Below are 22,011 nucleotides of genomic sequence, written 5' to 3'. Positions count from 1 at the left end.
GAACCCACCCCTGACTAAGCTGATTATTCCTAAGATTTCCACACATCTGTTCTATACTACTCCATTGAATATTTACTTTACTACACTTTTTGTTGTTTAACACAAATCCCCTGAATTATCATGTGGCAGCCAAATGTTTACATTTATTCCCAAAATTGGTGTTTCTACACAGTGGCTGTGAGAAAGGTGAAACTTCAGAATGAAGTTTTTGTATGGAACAGGCATGGGTAACCTGTGCTCAGAGCTTGCCCATTGCAAGTGTCAACGTACTGCTCTTTGTGAGTAGTATACTTGTCATAATTTTGAGGCAAATGAAGTCACTTTTTGTCTCTACTCTTATGCAGTTTTTGTCAGTTTCCCTGAATCCTCCAGAGTACGAAAAACAGCACAACGGGCAAACCGGAAATCTGTTTTTCACACTTTGGGGCTTCAGGAAGCTTCCCTGAAGCCTCCAGAGTACAAAAGACAGCACAATGGGCAAACCGGAAGTCCGTTTTTCCAAACCTCTTGTTTGTCCATTTTTTCACTATCCCAGGCTTCATTGAGGCCTATGCGCATGTGTGGGGCGGTATTGTGTGCATGCATGAGGAGAGAATGGTGTGGGCATGTGCTAGCGTGCGCATGCACACACTCTTGGCATGGGAACAAAAAAAGGCTATGGTGCATCCCACCTAAATCTAAGATTTCAGAGTTTTCACTTTAAAAGAAAAAAATGAGTTCATACATCAACCATACTGACAATTCACTAAAGTTGCAATCTTAAACTCTTCAAAGTAAGCGCAGCAGGTAGAGTGCTGTACTGCAGGCCACTGAAGCTGACTGTAGATCTGGAGGTCAGCGGTTCAAATCTCACCACCGGCTCCAGGTTGACTCAGCCTTCCATCCTTCCGAGGTGGGTAAAATGAGGACCCGGATTGTGGGGGCAATAGGCTGGCTGTGTTAAAAAGTGCTATTGCTAACATGTTGTAAGCCGCCCTGACTTTAAGGAGAAGGGCGGCATAAAAATCAAATAAATAAGTGAACAGAGACTTATTTTCGAATAGATAACTTTTAAGTGTTTTACCAAGGGAATAAATGCAAACATACTGTATAATGGTTTAAAGCTCTGCTGAATTTCAGAGCAATGCCAGTTGTTTATTCAAAAGTAAGTTAAAAATCTGATAATGGCATAGAAATCAAAGTGGTCAGGGCATTTCTGGCTTCAGACACAGATGGAACTGCTCAGTGCAAAACTAAGCAATGTAGGAGTCATTTAACTAAAAAATAATTTGTCATTCTGTGAGTCATGGCTTAAAGCATAATCTGTTTTGCAGATCAGTCAGGAGTTTATTCAACCAAGGGTAATTCAGCAAGGCGAATGTACTTGCTGAAATTATAGAACAATTCCAAAATCAGAAATACCAGAAGTACACATTTATATTTCTAGCTCTCAGTAAGGACAGACACTTAGCCATCATCACACATCTTCAGATATTGGGAAAGACTCCCTAAGAATGGCAAAGAATGAGCTGGACTTTGGAAATAAAATCTCAAGTTCCACAAACTATAATCTATTCAAATGATCACCCCACAAGGAATAGAAGGTACATAGGTACAATGGACCTCATTTGTCAATGCACAATTCTTGTTTGTTCTCACAGGTAATTCAGTGGTGATCAGCCAGATACACCTACATATACAATTGCAGAGGATTTTTGTAAGCTGGGTTTCTTCTTTGTTGGCAAACTGATTTCGTTTTGCTCCAAACAGAATTGTAGAAAACACGGGATAACATGGAGAAGGTAGGAGAGATGGTGGTTATGCATCCATCCCTGCTCTATTCGACCTCTTTCAATACCACTGACCATGGTATCCTGACCGACCCAGATTAGGGGTGGGTGGCATGTTGTTCTGTTGGCTCACCTTCCTTCCTTCAGAATCGACTTCAGATTGGGGAGGGCCCCCTCTCTGACCTCTACTATGTGGAGTGTCATGGGGTCAGTGCTTTCTTTCTAAATGAAGTTGCTAGGTGAATTCATCCATTTTCATAGGATGAGGTATCATTAGTATTAGATCTGGCAAAAAGACATTCTGCAGGTATCATTAGCCGGGGATCTACATTTGGTGGATCCCAGAAAATGGGCCTTCTCTGCTACAGCACTTGCCCCATGGAACACACTTGCCTCCAAAGTTAGATTAGCTGCATCCTTTTGGGTATTCTCGAAGTCCCTCAAGACCTGGTTATGTTAGTGGGCTGAAGTGGCTATTCTTGTTGCCTATGGTTTATTTTTATAATATTTATCTTTTAATATGTGTTCTTTATTGTGTTATGTTTGCATTGTTTATTGGATTGTTGTACCCTGCCTAGAATTATAAGATCAGCAGCTGCACAAAATTAATAAAGGACAGACAGAAAGATCAGTTTCTCTTTCAAATTTTGATTTTTCTCATCCTAATTTCAGAAACTATTTTGAGGGTTCCTTCCCTTTGTCACAGAGTCAATACCATATAATACATTCATCCCTCTTCCTATTATTTCTTCCATTTATTGGCATGCCTAGAAATAGTTTCAACTGCTGAAAATTGTATGAGACCAGAAAGATCTCGTACAGTTTAATAAGAAGCTTAACTAGAACAGCCAAAAAGTTTACAATAATTATCAGAATGTTTAGAGTCAAAAGAAATTGCCTTGACTTCTGTTATTTAATATTGTGTATTAGATACACAAGCTTTGTTTTAATATGTTAAAACGCCAATGGCACATGCAAGCAAACAGGGCTACACATTAAAAAAATTAGAAGTCCTTATGAATTTATTTACACAATTATTAAAGTACACAAATACAGTGGTAATACAAATGAGGTGTTCTGAGATATTGTTACCAATACACAGGTTTATAGAGACATTCTAACTATATTTTCAGCAGGTGATGGTGAGATTTAAGTATAATGGAAGGGCAGAGACTGCCCACAACCAAGAACAATTTGAAAAGTTTGCAGTCAACTTTTTAAGTATAGTACAGCAATTGAAGGTTCCAGATATATAGAAAGAAGAGGCTGTCTTTTAAAGTCTCTAACATTACATCATTGACAACAAATATTTACAAAAAGCACACTGAAGTGTAGAACTGTACAAATGGAAGTGCACATGCCCAAAGAACCAACATCTATAGCAACCAATGGTACAATTATTCAAAATTTTTCCATGGACCAACATTAAAACACATTCCCATTGCACTCCCCCAATCATAGGTTGCATCAAATCAAACCTTGAACATACAAATAAGCAATAGATTCAAGAGTGTAAGGTAGCTAAAAAAAAGTAACAAGTTCAAAATCCACAGAAGTGAAAAAAAGAGAGAGGAAACAAAAGGTGACTTGACAAAAGCTTTGAAACAAAATGCTTGCAAATTAACAGGAAAATAAAATCTTACTCGCCACCACGTTTTCAAGGAGACAAGAATCTCACGCTTATTAAAAAGTAGTAACAACACACCTACATATTGCATTTTCATCCCTGGAAGTGGGACTGATGGTGCTTTTGAGTGGTATTTGGTATGACTTCACATGCCTTCTACTTTCCCAGATTACTAAGGGATAAATATATTGCTCATGAAAACGAAGATTCTTCATGTATATTAGCTGGCACACTAAGTGTTTTGGCCACTATATAAATATATCTTCAGCTGAAGGCCAGCTGTTCCAGGCTTGCACGTTTTAATAAAGAAAGAATTCAACAAGCTTGAATGTTCTCTTGACTTCTTGCAGAAGGAACAGATTGCTTATGACTCCGAGCCTTGGCGGGATGCAGCTGGCTGGCGGCACTTGCTGCCTCTGTGCACTCAAGAGGCCCGCCCACGTCCACACTGCTCCCACTGCAGTGGCAGTGCTTAATTGGCATCTGTAGGAACAACCCAGCAGAAACAAGGTATCCTGCCCCTCTCCAAACCCTCCTCTCTTATCCGTAAAGGCAATACACGCTACATTCAACACGAAAAGCTTCCTGAAAGATTACGTTCGCATTTTGTTTTGTCCTTCAAAATCTATGAAGCGTTATTATCATCTTTACTTGGTACAGCTTTTTCTTCTAAAAGATCTCCCACTCTTTCTTGAACAAAAAACGAGACACAAATCAACGCTTTTTTAAAAACAACAACAAACCAAAAACCTGTGGGGTGGTACATAGAGGTTTAGATTCTTAAAAAAATTAAAATAAAAAAAGAGAGAACCCGACGACCCTGGAAGAACAAGACAGCCGTAAGTAAAACTAAAAATTAAAAACCCCTTTGAGAATCCCCCCTGTCCTGTCGAACGGGACTATACAAAAGTAAATAGTGTCAAATAAAAGGAAACACCTCTAATTCAGTTAGACATTCCTTTCTCACTTAAGCTTACAAGAAGTTTCAAGTCTTGATTTTTTTGTTGTTGTTTTAAACCAAGATTTAAAATTTTCACATTTCCACACAGGGTTTGAATGAGACAAGTCTTTGTTTTTATAGAGACGTTAAGCCAATAATCTTAGCAAAATGAATACAAAACTTTCTTAAACCAAGTAAAAGAGTTATAATTACAGTAGAACAATAAAAAGGGGGGGGGGTGTGAAGACTGCCGCCTGCTGAGGGGACAACTAAAATGGCTATTCAATAACAGGCAGGCAATGCTGTATACCATCGCTTCCTTTTCTAGCCCTGTTGCTAGAGTTCATATAAGGTTATTAGGTTTCGGGCTAAAGCCTCTTGTAGTGTGGCAGCTGCTGGATTCTGTCCATGTTCCTGTGAGTATCTTTAGACAGTGGCAAGGAGAGTTCCAACTGGAATATTTCTTCTGCTCTAGTTTGGGATAGTTTGCTAGTAAAAGCCATTGATAACATAGGAGATCAGCCATGCATTATCTGCCCCTCAATGGCAACATTATTTCACCGATGCACAGCAGATTGGAGTACGTTGGTCGTCGCCAGAGCAGGAATCTATTGAAGCCAAGGAACAGGGTATCAACACACCATTTTTTTTAAATGTATACAACTGAACAGACACATCTACTTCAGAAGGGTGAAAAGCCAGTACAGAGATCTATGTGCCAAATGAATCGATGATACACCCAGCTGTAATGCCCAGGAAGGTTAGAAAATGACACGTTCCTTCTGTATTAAAGGTATGGTTTTAAAAAAAAAGGCTTCTTGTGAGCAGGGAGAAATATATGAAGAAGGATGGGTGGGGGGAAGCCCATGCTGCTTAAAGAGAGAACAGATTAGATAACCCAGGTGAGCTCTTAAAATAGTAATGAAACCCAAAGCAAGATGACAAATGCATTGTAAGTGTGTGGGTGGGTGCGTGCGCAGACACACACACACAAATATGCATTATTTATAATAATGTTCCCATCAAAAATGCAATGTCAAGCGAAGTCTGTGAGCTCTGCAATCAGAAATTTGATAGTATTTCGATTCCAATTGAGGTGCTGGGAATGAAAATAAATTAAGAAGACCCTAAATCTAGATGCTTTGAAAAAAACAGTGAAGACTTGCAATATTCCTAATGGAAATTATTAATACTGTCAGTATTGCCTCCTTTTGTAAAAAAAAAAGTTACATTTTATTCTAAATATATAATATATTCAACATACAGGCAATCTGTTACCAAGTCTGTTTGTAAGCCTCTTAAGAGTCACCTCTGGATTAGATGGGTGGAATATAAATTTACTAAATAGATATAAGTATAATCTATGAAAATGTTGAAAAATATGGAGGGTTTTTTTCAGATCAGGATGAAAGCAATGAGTTTGCTTTGTGTGCACTGAATCAAGCTTTGCTCCCCTAACAGGATTACAATATGCAAGAAGAAACACTTTTTTTAAAAAAAATGTATAGGCTATGAGTGGCAAGCAAATCCTCTTATTCAGAATTATACAATAAAGCTTTAGTACTTAGATTACCAAAAACACTGCCAATCTCTAGTGAACAGCTTGCATATGATTGAGAACAAGAAGAAAGGTGTTTCCAGGTACCCATCCCTACCTAGTCCTTGCTAATGCAAGTCCGAACTCTATAGTGCACCAATAGTCCAACAGCCAATTTATTTAGTTTAGATTCAAACATATTTTAATTGACAAGTATCTTCTTTTTGTTGTTTAAAATTAAGACCATCCTTGAATGCAGTTTGTAGAAATACTGGCAAATTACCACCACATTAATATCTTGTTGTGCAACAAGAGTTTTTTTTTAAAAAATTAATAAATCAGGATTTTGATAGTGGACTGGATCCTTCAGGTTTTTATTTCTAAACGTTTGAGGTTTTCCAACATAAATTGTACATAAAACAGGCAATTAAACACAATTTGTAAAGAGTTTGGCGATTACCAACCCTAGCTGCTGATCTTTTCATCTTCCCTATTCTCATTTGAACTTTTTCCCTGCCAAACTAGGGAGGAAGAAGAAACGTGACATGTTTTCTTTGCAGGAAAATGCAAGCAAGCACTTATTTGGTATAACATATCTCACAATCAAGGTTAATTTGGAAGAGGATCCTTCCACACAGTTAAAGTTCTCAACAGTTGGATTATACAGTAGATCAGATCCAAGTGGATAACAACTTGCAAATATTACTGTTAATAAAGTTAAAAGGCTCTGGGAGTCAAGAATACAGAAGCAGTAATGAGAAGAGGAACAAGAATGATTCAACATTAATAATAAAAATTAGTGTATTATGAAGCTTTTATCAAATGTCCTTTGGGCAGAGAGGCAAAGCATAACCCAAACAATAAAATGAAAGAATGGTCAGGAAAGAGCGCACAGCTGTTAGCAAAATCTAAGCATCTCAGGTTGGGTAAAAGAGCAAAAGAAACAGTTGTGAGAATATAAAAAATGGCAGCATGCTACCTATTGCCCATACATACTCCATTTTGCTTTGGGGGAAACTACCTACTATCAAGGCAAAAGGACAGATCAAACGATAAGCTTTTGCTATAACAGATTCATTCATTTACTACACCAATACAAGCATTTAAGTGTCTGCTGTAACAAGTCCAGAGGCAGTTTCCAGCTAATTATTAGTTTTGAAAATGTTTTTTTAATCTTGGCTGCTTGTGGGAAAGGGAGAAAAATAAAGAGGCCTCTTTAGACAGTGAAGATGTTCCCAGTCTTAGTTTTCAGTACAACTAAAGCCCTTTCCCCTTTTATGTCCATGTGATGTACATTAAAAAGGAGGTAGAGCTTCAACTGCATGGCAACATCCGCCATTTTGTTGTTGTTGTTTTAAACTCCCCCAAGATATTCCTAAATACTGGAACAATTTAATTTAAATGAATACAGTCTAAAACTATTACCAGCAGTCACTAAGTTGGGCAGCCATGCACAGCAAATATCTAGTGATCTCTTGATGCCCTCTTCAAGGTGTCTTGTTTTTCCAAACAGGCTACTCAATTTGCACATTTGCTAAAAAGCAGATTTACTACTAAGCAATGTAGCAACTGGAGTGATCCTCATGGAGTTATCCCAAATTCTAGATTATCTTCTACTTTACTAGTAATACAGTGGTACCTCTACCTAAGAACGGCTCTACTTATGAACTTTTCTAGATAAGAACGGGGTGTTCAAGATTTTTTTTGCCTCTTCTCAAGAACCATTTTCCACTTACAAACCCGAGTCTCCGAAACTGTAAGCGGAAAAGGCAGGGAGAAGCCTCCGTGGGGCCTCTCTCGGAATCTCCTGAGAGGAAACAGAGCCGGAAAAGGCGGGGAGAAGACTCCGTGGGGCATCTCTAGGAATCTCTTGGAAGAAAACAGGGCTGGAAAACGTGGGGAGAAGCCTCCATGGGGCCTCTCTAGGAATCTCCTGGGAGGAAACAGGGCCTCCATTCTCCCTGTGGTTTCCCCAATCACACGCATTATTTGCTTTTACATTGATTCCTATGGGGAAAATTGTTTCTTCTTACAAACTTTTCTACTTAATAACCTGGTCATGAAATTAATTAAATTTGTAAGTAGAGGTACCGCTGTACAGTATACCGCTTCACAGTGCTATACAGCCCTCTCTAAGCAGTTTACAGTGAATAAGCATATTGCCTCCAACAGTCTTGGCTCCTCATTTTACCGACCTTGGAAAGATGGAAGGCTGAGTCAACCTTGAGCCTACTGAGATTCAACCTGCTAAACTGCTGGCAGCCGGTGATCAGCAGAAGCAGCTAGCAGTACTGTACTCTAACCACTGCACCACGGAAGCTGTTAAATGAACTTACTTAAATTAGTTCTTTGCTCAACAACTGCTATCTCAGCTCTCAAAGCTGCAGTCATTAAGTGCCCACACGGACCATTAAGTAGAGTGTGAGGGAACAGAATGCTTCTTGGGAAGCCTGGGCCCACTCTACATCCTACTGGAGAGGATTGTGAGGCTACTACTTGTGAATGCTGTTGCCAGACTTGAAGTCTTTTCCTCCAGCATTGGAGGGTGTGGTTTGAGACCAGAGTGCAAAACAATGGACTGAGCTCCTGTCCTCACTGCCAAAAAAAGAGGGAGAAGCCTCTGTAGGGCCTCTCTAGGAATCTCCTGGGAGAAAACAGGGCTGGAAAACGCAGAGAGAAGCCTCCATGGGGCCTCTCTAGGAATCTCCTGTGAGAAAACGGCTGGAAAATGCAGGGAGAAACCTCCATGGGGCCTCTCTAGGAATCTCCTGGGAGGAAACAGGGCCTCCACCCTCCCTGTGGTTTCCCCAATTGGACACATTATTTTCTTTTACATTGATTCCTATGGGAAAAATTGCTTCTTACAAACTTTTCTACTTAAGAACCTGGTCATGGAACAAATTAAGTTCGTAAGTAGAGGTACCACTGTATTGGCCTCACATAACAAATATTCTAACTGAACCATTCTCGTGAAGTACCTAGAACTTTGAGGAAAACGTAAACTAGTGATCCGCTAAAAGCTTTTGGGAAAAGCACATCTAATGCTACGTGGACTGCAAGGCAGAGGGAAACAAAAATGCAGAATTAAAATGAAAAGCCACCCCTTTGAATGTCCCAAAGGAGTTCATCCAGACCCACCCACCAAGCTGGAGTCTAGCGAGAAGTGACTCACCCAGTGCTGCTTTCCAACGAGGAGACGAGCAGCTACTTGCCATGGTGTTCGAAAGGAATGCTATTCTGAGGTGGGGGGGAAAAGACAGCCATTTGAAACCATTCCACTGTCCAAACGTTAACTTCAAACTAAGATTCTAAGTGGAGCTGTTCTTCATTTGGAGCAGTTCTCCTTTCAGGAGCCTGAGAGTCATTGGTTACCCATTTTGGTGACCACTGTGAAGGCCAAAGAGGTTGCTTTGAGAATGTGTTTCGAGAACTGATGTGTAAAGAATGGCTGCTCTGAGCAGCAGGAACAATCAATAGGATTTTGGAAATGTGTTTACACTGGAATGACTATTAGCTCCAAAGGATTCATGATTTATTGTCTGTGCTGGCCATTGATTCAAAAAAACATTTTCCTTTAGGACAGTGACAAATTTAACCCAAGTCAATCAAGGAAACCTGCATCTCTGAGTAGTACTCAACTGGGTTCAAACTCAACCTTGAGCAGGAGTCTCCAAAGTTGGCAACTTTAGGACCTGTGGATTTTAACTCCCAGAATTCCTGAGCCATCATGGCTGGCTGGGGAATTTTAGAAGTTGAAGTTCACAAATCTTACAGTTGCCAAGGTTGGACAACCCCCTGCACTGGAGCCTTCAGACTAGTAACCACAGATTCAAACAGAGGTTTTCAGATGAATATGTTCACTAGAACAGAAGTCTATTTATGGCGCTCAACTGGCCAAGACAGCACAAACGACAAAACCTAAATCATCTTGTAAACTTACTGAAAAAGATTAATCACATTTCTAAGAAATGTGTGTACACACAAGTTGTGTACACACAAACCAATACTTCTTCCTAGTGCCAGTGGATGTTTAACTAAAATCTCTTATCGTAAAACCCCCCAATTTTTCTACTCTTATACCTGAATGGTGTAGGGTCATTCTTCGTCAAGTAGACCAGGTGTCTACTTGACTGAATTTTGCAGCCTTATGTATGATAGAAAAAACCGTGCTCTTTCTAATGAAATAAAAATGAAGATTATTGAAGGTGAGAAAACAGGGAGCTATTTCATCATCTTCAATCATCTTCATTTGAAAGAGCACGCTTTTTTCTATCGCTCTCTGTTGTCCCACCTTCAATCATCTTCATTTTTATTTCATTGGAAAAAGCATGGTTTTTTTCTATCATATATGTTGTTTTTGTGATGGTTTCTTTTCAAATAAGACTTCAATTTCACCTGGTCCACTTGACAAAGAATGACCCTATATTTAAGAATATAAAACCCAATGCTAAGTTCAAATTATATAAATATATCTGCGATGGAGTTCAGCCCATCAAGAAACAAAAAGACAAGCTTAAGGGTTTTGTTTACTGAGAGAAAGAAATCACCACATCCTCAGCTTGTAGATGGTGACTAAACTGAAAAAAGTAGTATTTCCTAACAGCTAGAAATGGCGCTACAAAAGACAACAAGAATATACATCTACCAGCAATTGCATTTTTCCAATTAGTCCCTATGTTTTGTCATGCTGACAAAAAACATTTCTTAAGAGAATCAATGGTTGAAGCTTCATTGAGGGAAAAGCTATAGGTCTGAAAATTATCATGAAAAGGAATCGTAATAAAGGACATCAGCTAAATATATGCCAACTTTCATAGAAAAAAACAGGATAAAGTGAACTGCTTGTTGGAGACTTTCAAATAAGTAATTCTGCAAGTCCTCAACTAAAAGGCTGAAAGTATTTAAGAAAAACAGTGAGTATACAGTGTTCCCTCGATTTTCGCGGGTTCGAACTTCGCGAAAAGTCTATACCACGGTTTTTCAAAAATATTAACTAAAAAATACTTTGCAGTTTTTTCCCTATACCACGTTTCCCCCCGCCTGATGACATCATATGTCATCGCCAAACTTTCATCCGCCTTTAATAAATATATTTTTTAATAAACTTTAATAAATAAACATGGTGTGTAATAATCTAAATGGTTGCTAAGGGAATGGGAAATGGTAATTTAGGGGTTTAAAGTGTTAAGGGAAGGCTTGTGATACTGTTCATAGCCAAAAATAGTGTATTTACTTCCGCATCTCTATTTCGTGGAAATTCGATTTTCGCGGGAGGTCTCGGAACGCATCCCCCGTGAAACCTGAGGGAACACTGCATTATGGAACCTGTAAGTTAGCATGTGATGCTTCCATCCTTGAGAAAAAGGGAGAGATTAGGATAAAGCTGCTTACCAAGATGAGCCTCATGCCATGATAAATGCTGGTGCCTCTGGTTCCTGCATAATGATTCTTACCAACAATTACCAGTATTTTCCAACCCTAGATATTTTAAGACTAAATCTTCAATTATCCAGCCAACTGATCCATTTCTCAACAAGGTAAATATATATATACTTAATATATATTTAATAACACACACACACACGCTCATATGATTAATACTTTTCCCCTTTATTAAAAACCCATTCAAACCTATAACCAGAGTCCTCCATATTGAGAAACCTTTGCCTGTGATTTTGTCACATTACTAGATATTTGTGGAAGATGAATGAGTCCTGACAGCTGTTTGCCCATGAGGACTAAAAAGTGTGTACAGTATTATCAAGACTTTGTTTACAAATACTTAAAAACACTGCTATTATCTCCTGCAAATCTCTGCTCTTTTAGAAATGGCTCCTTCAGCTGTCCTAGTCTCTGAGCTATTTAAATGTTATCTATCCACCAGTATGATTTCAACAAGAGTAAGACACTTGAATGTTGTATGTCTCCACCCTGGTTCTGTTTCTATCCACTACAAGCTAGATTTACTCTGCTACAAATAAAGAACTCTGGCTGAACTACAACATTCATAAAATCTTTGTTTATCTCTTACGTGCCACCATGTAGGTTTAGAAACACTTTCATCTGACTCACAATCAATTGCTATTGATACTGCATGCATGTTTCAGCAGATGGCAAAATAAAAATCTGGCCAGGCTGCAGAACCTATAGATGTTTCAGCAGTTTTATTTCATACTTCACAAGAACATCCAAACATGGCAGAAGCAAAGCGTCCCTTTCAATCCATGTGTCTGCTCTGTGTTAATTCTTCTTTCTTCGCCATCTTCAGCTTTTTTGCCTCATTTGCTCTTCTTCCTGCACTTCTTTCTTTGCTGCAACTTCACATTCTCAGCTCCCAGCGGGCTCCACTCACACCCCATCCCCTGGTGTACCTGCTAGAGTGGTCACCAAGGAAATAGTTAATGTTGACTATAAGGAGTCAAAACTGGGATTTCATGCTGGCAGAATTATCAATCAGGGTGCTAAGGTAAGAACTGACACAATTTAATGGTGCTGAGTCCTTAACATTCAGAAGAAAAGTGATTCCTATGCAAAGGGATGGGCAATGACCATACACAATATATATATTGTAGAACATGGCTTCAGAGATCATGGTCCTTGCTGAAGATAAAATACAGCCTGTGTGCTGTGTGTGTATATATATATTGTATATGTAGATTGTTCTGAGTTCGGATTTTACCCCGTGAAATATTTTGAGTGTCTATGCGACGTTTCGGTGAAATCACATTCGCCATCATCAGGCTGAAGTTGTAAGCTTCGTGCTGCTGTAAATATGTAAATAAATGATGATGGTGAATGTGATTTCACCGAAACGTCACATAGACACTCAAAATATTACACGGGGAAAAACCCGAACTCAGAACAATCTACATACATATACCCGTGAAAATCTACGTGTGTATATATACGTATATATATATATAACAAATGTTTTTAGCTAAAATTTTTAAATTAAGGAAGACTAGGATGGTACCATTTCAGCCTTCTTCTGGCCTCATCAGCTAGCCACACCCTTCCTTACTGGGATTCGATCTGGCAGCCTCTGCCTTGTAAGGCAGAGAATTAGCAGTTGAGCCACCAGACCTTGATCCCTCCAACTCTGTACCAGGGAGGGGCTATATGTTTTTTTATGTCGGATCACCCTGGTATATTGGAGCTGTGATGTTCCTTCAATATACCAGGGTGATCCGACATTAAAAAAACATATATATATATATGTGTGTGTGTGTGTGTCAGTGTCACATGTATTTGTTTTGTTTTTTTGCTGAATTTGAAAATTAAGGGAGAGTAGGATAGATCTATTTCGGCCTTGTTTTGGCCTCATCAGCTAGCCATATATATATGTTTTCGTAGATTTATATATATTTATACACACACACAAACACACACAGCACACAGGCTGTATTTTATCTTCAGCAAGGACCATGATCTCTGAAGCCATGTTCTAAGAGAGAAATCTGAGAATGATAAAAATATCTGCTTTAGAATTATTTGACCAAACATTTAAAGTACTGTGTTCCGTTCTAACAAAACAGGCCCAAATGTTTTGTTCCTGGTCCTCTGCCTGGAATTGACCTTATTTCTAATCCAGGGGCCCTAACCCCTGGGCTGTGAACCACTAGTGCGCTGTGGCCAGTGAAGGGCTACCAAATTTTTTACTACCACACTGTGGGCGTGGCTTATGCAGGACGCCCTGCATTTTCTTCCAACATCTTTCAGTGCAGATTGGATGCTCTGGAGTGGAGCTCCATTTTCTCTACCCCACTGTGTTCCCTCCCCCCTCCGGGTAGCAGCCCACTCCTGGCTGTGGCCCATTTGGAACCAAGCCATTTAAGAGGCTGGCATGCAAGGACATAACTCAGCTTGCGTGAGTGGCAGGCTGTTTTGCCTCCACACACTAATCCCAGGACCACCAAGCTGTAAAAGTTGGGTACCCATGTTCTAGTTTTCCTTCTTTTACTGTTCCCTATGGCATAACTCTTATACTAACAGAAAAGTCAGCATTGAAGAATGGGAAGTACCTTTTGTGGAAACCTAGATTACTGCCTCCATCTAGTATCTTAGTTGAACAATACAATTGGTGACTCTACCACACAGAAATATTTCCATTTTTTATAATCTGATTTTCCCCCTTCAAGATTTAGAGCCCTACTTAACTTGCTACCTTGACAGTCTAGCTCACCTATTTAAAGGAGTTAACTATGATAATCTTAATTTTTGCTTCTCTATAGCAAAACCAGGCACAAGGAATGGTGGGCTAGCAGAATATGGAAGATCAAATAGCAAATGACAAGAGCTTAGTTAGCTAGCTTATGATAAGGCAAATATTCCTCTTAATCCAGAAAGCCTAAAGAGAAGACTATTTTAGATCTTATAGCATTTTAAAGTTATAAACCAATATTTAAAAACCATAACTACAATTTAAAATTGGCTTGTATGAAATAAATTATACATAGCAAGGATCAGATGTCAAAACTGCAATTACTTAATTCTTTAAGCAAAACACTTGCTAGCAATTCAGAATGGAAGACAATATGGGTTGATTAATGTGAAAGCTTCTGCATATTGTGCTAGAAGATCAGTTTAGCATTAGAAAGGGAAAATCTCTCTATCTAGTCTGCAACACTTCTTCCTTATTGTCTCTTTGTTCTGTGAATCCTAGTAAACAAGTAACAATGGTGTCAGAGCCCTTAGGAAGTGAGGAGAGGACTCTTAGTCCCTTCATAAGATGACAATTCTAATTTTGCAAGGATGCTAAAAAAAGAAACTTTTCAGGTTTATTTAAAAAAACCTACTCTAATTGCTTTTCACTATGAAAAAAAGAATATTGAATCTTTCAGTCATCTCGGAAAGGAATTTCAATTGCATTGAACAAGAATTCAAACTGCATTAAAGTATGAAATTTAGAGAAAATCAATATTGCTTAATACAAATCAAGAGATCTAATGGTTTTAGCACATGTAGAGCTATTGGATTTGGGTTGCAAAAATCCAAATGATTATTAGATAGTAGCATATTCTCTGCCTCCATATCCTGGTTATTTGAATTGTCGCAACCCAGATCTGAATAATTGGATTGTAATTTACTCCTGAAATACATGGATTTTGGTATTTTGGGGGATCAGTAAAAGAAAATGAGTCAAGAACAGCAATGGAGTTACAGGAAGTTTGATCTCTTAAGAAACGTTAAGCTCCTAATCCAAAATCTCTTAGAATTCTAAACTCAATTGAGTGAAAATAAAAGACACCACGTTATTCAGAACCTAAAGGAATTTAAAATGATTTAAATTATCATGCCCATGGATAAATTTATTCCAAACTAATTATTTTCCTTTCAGTGAATTAAGAAACCATTTTAAAAAGTTGTCTATGTAATAGAATTGTGTGCTAGTTGCACTGTTATATAGGATATTGAAGAGGGGACAGCCTTTTTAATTAGAAAAATAACACACAAAACTGTAAATGGAGATGGAGAATTTAGCCTTTGCATCTATGAAGAATATGAATATAAAGAATACTGTTCTATGGAATTCAACTATTACTACCTAAGGATCAGGTTGAAAAGTATCCCTTTATCTGCATAAAATTTAAATTCAGAAATCTTTGGTAACCTGTACCCAGTGAAGGGCTATCAAAATTTTTACTACCACACTGTGGGCGTGGCTTATGCAGGATGCCCTCCATTTTCTTTCAACATCTTTCAGTGCAAATTGGGTGCTCTAGGGGGGGGGGGAGCTCCATTTTCACTACCCCACTGCGTTCCCCCCGCCCCCATCTGGGCCGTAGCCCATCCCTGCCTGTACCCAATCAATCACAGCTCCTTTAACCCATTAATGATATGCAGTCACTGGCAGCTTTTGTGTTCAGTATCAGATTATAGTTAATCATTAATAAAATGAACAATAATTTAAAAATAATTGGCTGCTGTTGCCTCCCAAGCGTGCAAGGCAAGCATATGCCAAGGGCTAGGAAGATGGGCTTGAAATTTAATGTCGTCTAAATTCACTTTCACAACCAAATAAACATTTACATATATTTTGTATAATATAGCTTGCTGGACTTCAGTGATTTTGATGTAAAGGAAAGCAAATAATTACATCTCAAAGAGTCCAAAAGTGCTTTTATTTCCGGTAACTTAAGAGGCTAAAATGCGCACTTTCTTCCTCTTCCTTCGAGGTCTGCAGGAACTTGGCTTTTCAGATGAAAGGATAAAAGAAAGAGTCTCAAAACCTCATAAGGTTTCATTTTTCAAAATTAGCAAATCTCCCATAGGTTATATTTACTCAAGCCCTAGAGATAAATATATTTATCAGCAGGTAAGAAAATGTCCTCGTATTAAAGAGACAAGGAGAGCACCATTTTATTTATTACAACTATGAGTAATGCATAATGAAGTATTTTCTGAAATAATTGCTCACTAAAAATAATAGAAACCATTATTTCAGAACTACTGTATAAGACGCACCACAGTATAAGACACACCTTAGGTTTTTTTTGGGGGGGGGGGACTCTGCCTATCAAGTATTGATCTGGTTAGTGTCCTTAGTCTGGCAAAACATTATTTTGTCCCCTGGTTAGAGCGAAAGAAAACTTTATTCGGAGAGAGCAGCAATGAAAAAAAGCCTGTAAAGACTTAGGGCTGGAAAAAAACATTATTTGGAGCGATTAGCAATGAAAAAAAGCCTGCAAGTAGGGAAGATCTTTAGCGCTACGCTAGGGCTGGGAAAAAAAGCTTTGAAAAATCCACATTCAAAGTAAAAGACACACCCAAATTTTCAGCCTCTTTTAGGGAGGAAAAAGGTGTGCCTTATACTCCAAAAAGTGCGTCTTGTACGCCGAAAAATAAGATATATTCAGTCCACCATCTACTTCTATATAAAAAAGTATAATTTCAAGAAAAGTAATATAGAAGTAATTATAATTACAATAATCATTTATTTATTACTATGTTAATGACCTCGGACTTGCAAAAAGTAATGTTATTTAAATTATTGATTGCAAAAGCTTGCATTAGGTAATAAAAGCTAATATTCCTGTGGAACTGAAACTTCTAAGTTATGTATTCTTTTAAACATTATTCTCTGATCAGAGATCTTTTTAGTATTGCTTTAGAGATTGTTTAGTTTCAAATATCCTTTTGGCATAAATTCAGATTACGTATCTTTCATCTATAAAAGTATGCTATCGACAATCAAGGTTTTATTACTTGGGTTTTAATGAACAATGCTATGAACATTTATTAACTACAATTTCCTTTCCTCCTTTTCTAATTGCAAGCAATAGTGGCAGTGGAGCTACTTGTACCCAAAATGAAAACTACAAATTGTTGCTGGAGGGCAGATTCTTTGCTGGTATCTAATGGTCTTCTGAATTTTTGCAACCAGGGTCTGGCAGTTTATTTGTAATCACTAATGCTTTTATAGATTACTTTTATATTCACCCATAATTCTTGTTTGGGCGAGTTTTCTACTTCAGTTACAAATCTTTGAGCCTCTTTATTGATCTCTGATGCTAAAATCATTTTTTAAAATTGTTAAAACATCTACATTGCCATCCTATTCACCTGTGAAAAGTTTTGCTACTTGATCACTTCAGCTGACCAAATGACAGTTCAATTTATCAAGGCTCTGAAAGGAGCTTGTTTTCTGACTAATTTTCCAAATATTTATAATATGCTTTTCTATTAGCATCTAATTCAAACTTATTGTTTCTAATTCCCAGTTTTTTAAAAAGACACTTGAATGCAGATCCCAAGACAAATATTTCATTGTTGAACAATTTACAAGTAAAAATCCAGTTTTGTAGCTTGTTATATATGAACTTCCAATCTGATGATACAACACAGTGAAATGAAACAAAAATAAATTACAACTAATATTATCAATAGCTTGATACGTGTTTATCTTTTCTTTAGAAATACACAAAAAGCAGATAAATAATATTAATATTATTCTTTTGTAAAATGCAGAAAATGCATACTCTTCTAAAATATGCTGTGGCCTTTATACATTGAAAATCTTTAAATGTATAGCCAGTTGCACAATGTGTTGAAACCTGACTCAGATGAACTTTGAATGTCTGACATATATTTCAAAACTTAATGTATGGGGAAAATTGTAAGTGCTGATTAATGGTCCCAAAGTCAAGATGCTTGACTAGTGCAGACATATTCAGATTTTACTATTACTCTAATTTAGCTATGTGTTTCGAATAACAATACACGCCTACAGGTAATCTAAAAAAAAACAGTGCCGCTTTTCAAATTAAAAAGCATTCTTCAAAGTGCTAAGAAAAAAAAGCAGAGATGTATGAACAGTACCTAACAAACTAGTACATAAATATACAAAGTACTAGAAACTTTTTTCTATTTCCATCTCTTATTAATCACAGTTTTTTCAGACCTTTAATATTCTTCAGAAAAATCCTTAGACAATAGATGTTATTACAGATGATTATACCAGACAAAAGCTGGTATAATGTAAAGTGGCCATTTATTTGGAAATACAACCACAAATTATGTCAAAATCTCAGAACTGTTGGTTACTGGGTTTCATGCTGTTGTTTTGTCTCTCTCTCTGTGTGTATGTGTGTGACTAAGTACTATCAAACAAAATGCTAAGTGACTGGCTACCACTGTGTTGTCCATCCCTAATACTGGACAAATTGTATTTGATCAACGTTAGAGGAAGAATGCTTATTGATTCTTCTTCATCAAATTTAACAAATCCTAATATTCATTCATTTGCACAAGGTTTCCGAGATCTGCAGTGATTAAGAAAAAACATGATCTTTATGTGAGTTGACGATTCACAGAGTATATATAGCAAAAGTCACTGAACTGTCCATGGCTGTTAAAAATCTGTACCCTGCGAATACACAAAGGCCCCAAAAGGGATTAAGCAAAGAAGGCAGGCAGGTACCCAGCTGTAGATTTCCACAGCTATTAGTCCCTCTCTTTCACATTAAAGCCTTGAGATCAGAGGCCCTGGCAAATAGCTATTCATCAGTTGATTCTGATTAAGTAAGAGATCAACAGGTTTAAAACATAACAGCTGTTAAGGTAGGCCTTTCAATTCAGAGCCCAGAGCATTTCTAAAATGAAAATGAATGCCAAACAACACTATACCCCTTTATCTCTTTTCCCATGAGGTGAAAAGTTTTGTACCTGTGAGGTTGACATGCGTGAGGTATCTTGTCGACCTGTTAAATCAGATGAGGAGATATTCACAGGGGCCCCACGATGCAGTCGCATACTCACTTTCCGTTCTCGCTCCATTCCAGAAACTGGCCGAGGAGATGTATTTGCTGAGATAAAAAAAAAAGCTAACATTATTTTTTTAAAATGGCTAGGAGTTATTCCATAATTCTATAAAAGTTCTTGTGGGAGATAGTATATAACTCACTATGATTAAGTGTTGAACTGGCATTAGGGAGACCCTGGTTTTAATCTATTCAAAACCATGAAAGCTCCCTGTGCAGCTCTGGGCCAGTCACTCATTCTAAACCAGATCTGCCTTACAGAATTGTTGTTGGAAAAAATTAGAGGAAGGACTGTTATTATTATTATTTCTTATTATTACTATTATTATTAATTAGACTTGTATGCCACCCTTCTCCAAGGACTCGGGGCGGCTATATATTCATATTCCAATAGAAGTATTTATTTATTTATTTATTTATTTATTTATTTGATTTTTATGCCGCCCTTCTCCTTAGACTCAGGGCGGCTTACAACATGTTAGCAATCGCACTTTTTGAACAGAGCTAGGCTATTTCCCCTACAATCCAGGTCCTCATTTTACCCACCTCGGAAGGATGGAAGGCTGAGTCAACCTTGAGCCGGTGATGAGATTTGAACCGCTGACCTTCAGATCTATAGTCAGCTTCAGTGGCCTGCAGTACAGCACTCTACCTGCTGCGCCACCCCGGCTCATATACAGTATATGTGGTTTAGAGTCAAACTGTGCAGCCCTTCATGTTCTTTGAGCTTGGCTGTTTGCTTGCTGATATTTTATTGCCCAACTAAGGAACATTATCAGTGTTACTTATGTATACCGTCTTGAAGTCCCAAATGAAAGACGACATGTAAATCTTATACAGGTAGCCCTCGACTTATGACCATTTGTTTAACAATAGTCTGAAGTAACAATGGCCTTGGAACAAGTGCTTGACAGGCCATAAAGTGTGTTCTGACCACCCAAAATGTGGCATCATTATCTCCGTGGTCACATTATTGTCATCTGGGTGCCAAATGTCCTGTCATTATGTAGTTGCCATTTGTAATCTCTGCTAACTTCCCCAGCAGCAGGAAAGATGGCAACCTGCTGCCATCTACTGAAAAAATTCTTGAAGATTTCAGCTCCATTTTTTACAGAATTGGCTGCAGATCAATGCAATATGTAAATATTTAAATAAAAGTGAGAATAAAGAAGCTTTCTTGAGAGAAGAAAATAGCTTGGATAAAATATTAAAAGAAAAGATTAACGATACCAAAGCACAAGCTAGTAATATATATAGAATGTTATTGCAAGCGGAAGAGGGAGTAATAAAAGGCTTGACAAGATGCTGGCAAAATGATTTACAAATAAGACGAAAGTGAAATGAAAGAAATAGTAGAAAATATATACAAGATTAAGAATACAAGAGTTAAAGGGATGAGAAGAAAAATTTTACATAAATGGTATTATACACCGGCACAACTTGCACACTTCCAGGGGAAAGGGAAAGGTAATTGTTGGCATAGTTGCCAAAGGAAAGGAATTTTCATGCATATGTTCTGGGAGTGTGTTGAAGTTCAGAAATTTTGGGAGGAAGTGCAGAATGAAATAAATAAAATGCTAAACAGTCTTCGGAGAGGGGCGGCATACAAATCCAAATAATAAATAAATAAATAAATAATTACAAAAGAAATAGCGATATTAATTAAACAAAGAGATTTTAAAGAAATAAAAACTGCAGCATTGGAAAGCGCTCAAGTGGTAGTGGTATTGGGTTGGAAAGAGTCTATAAAATGGACATTACAGAACTGGAATTGGTACATGGTTGATCACATCTATTTTGAAATCATGGAAATAAGATTAAACAAGTTTGATGAAAATAAATTGGAGAAGCTGATGGTACGATGGAATAAGGTGAAAGATTATATGTTGAGTAGAATTTGTGACGAAAATGTGAAAAATAAACTCCAATCACTCTTTGAATAGTAAATAAATGCAAATTAGAGCTAAGGGGGGGAAGAACATAATCTAGTAAATATTTGAACCCCCTGCAATTGGTGGTGGTGGTGGTGATGGTTATTGTCAGTCCGGTGATGGGCACATGCACTGTGCACTGTTTTATGTTTGTTTTATGTAACCTTATGTGCAAAACCAATAAAATATATATATTTTTAAAAAGATTTCAGCTCCATTTTTCTGCACTTCACCAAAGGAGCCCTTCCATGCATGGAGGGTAGCGAAAACCCTTCTGTGGGTAGCCCTTAGAGCCAGCCCCACAGATGTGAAGGAGTCAAAATCCAAGCAGAAAGCAGAGAAGCATTAAGTAAGAAGTCTGCATAACTCTGGTGATGGGTGAAGGCACTGGGACATCTGGCAAAGGACACACCAGCATCTGTTGGAGTTGGAGTTGAAAATCCTGCTTAGATTTCAGAAGGGAGGATCTTCAGTTGCTCAACTGAGCCAGGATCTCTCCCCCGTCGCCCTTCTGGCATCCATTCTCCTTAGCCAGGACTTTGTTAACAACCAACAGGATTGCTTAACTGTGAGTGCTGGGATTGCTGTTGTTGACAGAGGCAGTCCCATGAGTCTCACTTAATGGTGAGTTTGGTCAATGACATAAATTCTGGTCCTAACTGTGGTCATAAGTTGAAGACTATCTGTAAACACACTGAGAGTTGGCTCACGGCGAACCATAATTCAATCTAAGAAATGAAGTGCAATAATGTTGAACTAATTTATTGCTCTAAAATGTATACCCATTCTTGTTCTCAGTGAACATGTTCAAATACGATAGATGAAATGAAACATCCATCTTCTGACCAAGGCATGCATTTACAACACAATTTTGTGCAACTCGCAGCAACATGTGCCCGAATGCGAGTAACATTGGCATAGGTGTACAAGGGAACTCTGAAAAAGAGC

The 22,011-nt window shown here is 37.9% G+C and overlaps 1 protein-coding gene across 5 annotated transcripts in view; it reads right to left on the bottom strand.

The window, feature by feature from the left end:
- Nucleotides 1-2,769: 2,769 nt before the first annotated feature.
- Nucleotides 2,770-22,011, bottom strand: part of CSNK1D (casein kinase 1 delta) — a 47,032-nt gene continuing 27,790 nt past the window's right edge. Inside the window, exons 8-10 of one of the 5 annotated variants that reach the window (XM_070740045.1) lie at nt 19,038-19,177; nt 9,046-9,110; nt 2,770-4,944 (exon numbers count right to left, since the gene is read on the bottom strand). In XM_070740045.1, coding sequence (XP_070596146.1) covers nt 9,078-9,110; nt 19,038-19,177 — 173 coding nt within the window. In that variant the 3' untranslated portion in view covers nt 2,770-4,944; nt 9,046-9,077. Of the gene's footprint in view, nt 4,945-9,045; nt 9,111-12,022; nt 12,248-15,975; nt 16,065-17,622; nt 18,739-19,037; nt 19,178-22,011 lie in introns of those variants that run through there. The other 4 variants (XM_070740044.1, XM_070740042.1, XM_070740043.1 and 1 more) reach the window with 4 other exon arrangements.

Source organism: Erythrolamprus reginae, chromosome 2, assembly GCF_031021105.1.
Source record: "Erythrolamprus reginae isolate rEryReg1 chromosome 2, rEryReg1.hap1, whole genome shotgun sequence".
In the NCBI taxonomy this organism is placed as follows: domain Eukaryota; kingdom Metazoa; phylum Chordata; class Lepidosauria; order Squamata; family Dipsadidae; genus Erythrolamprus; species Erythrolamprus reginae.
The sequence above is the reverse complement of the archived record's forward strand: the minus strand, read 5'-3'. Positions and strand labels throughout refer to the sequence as shown.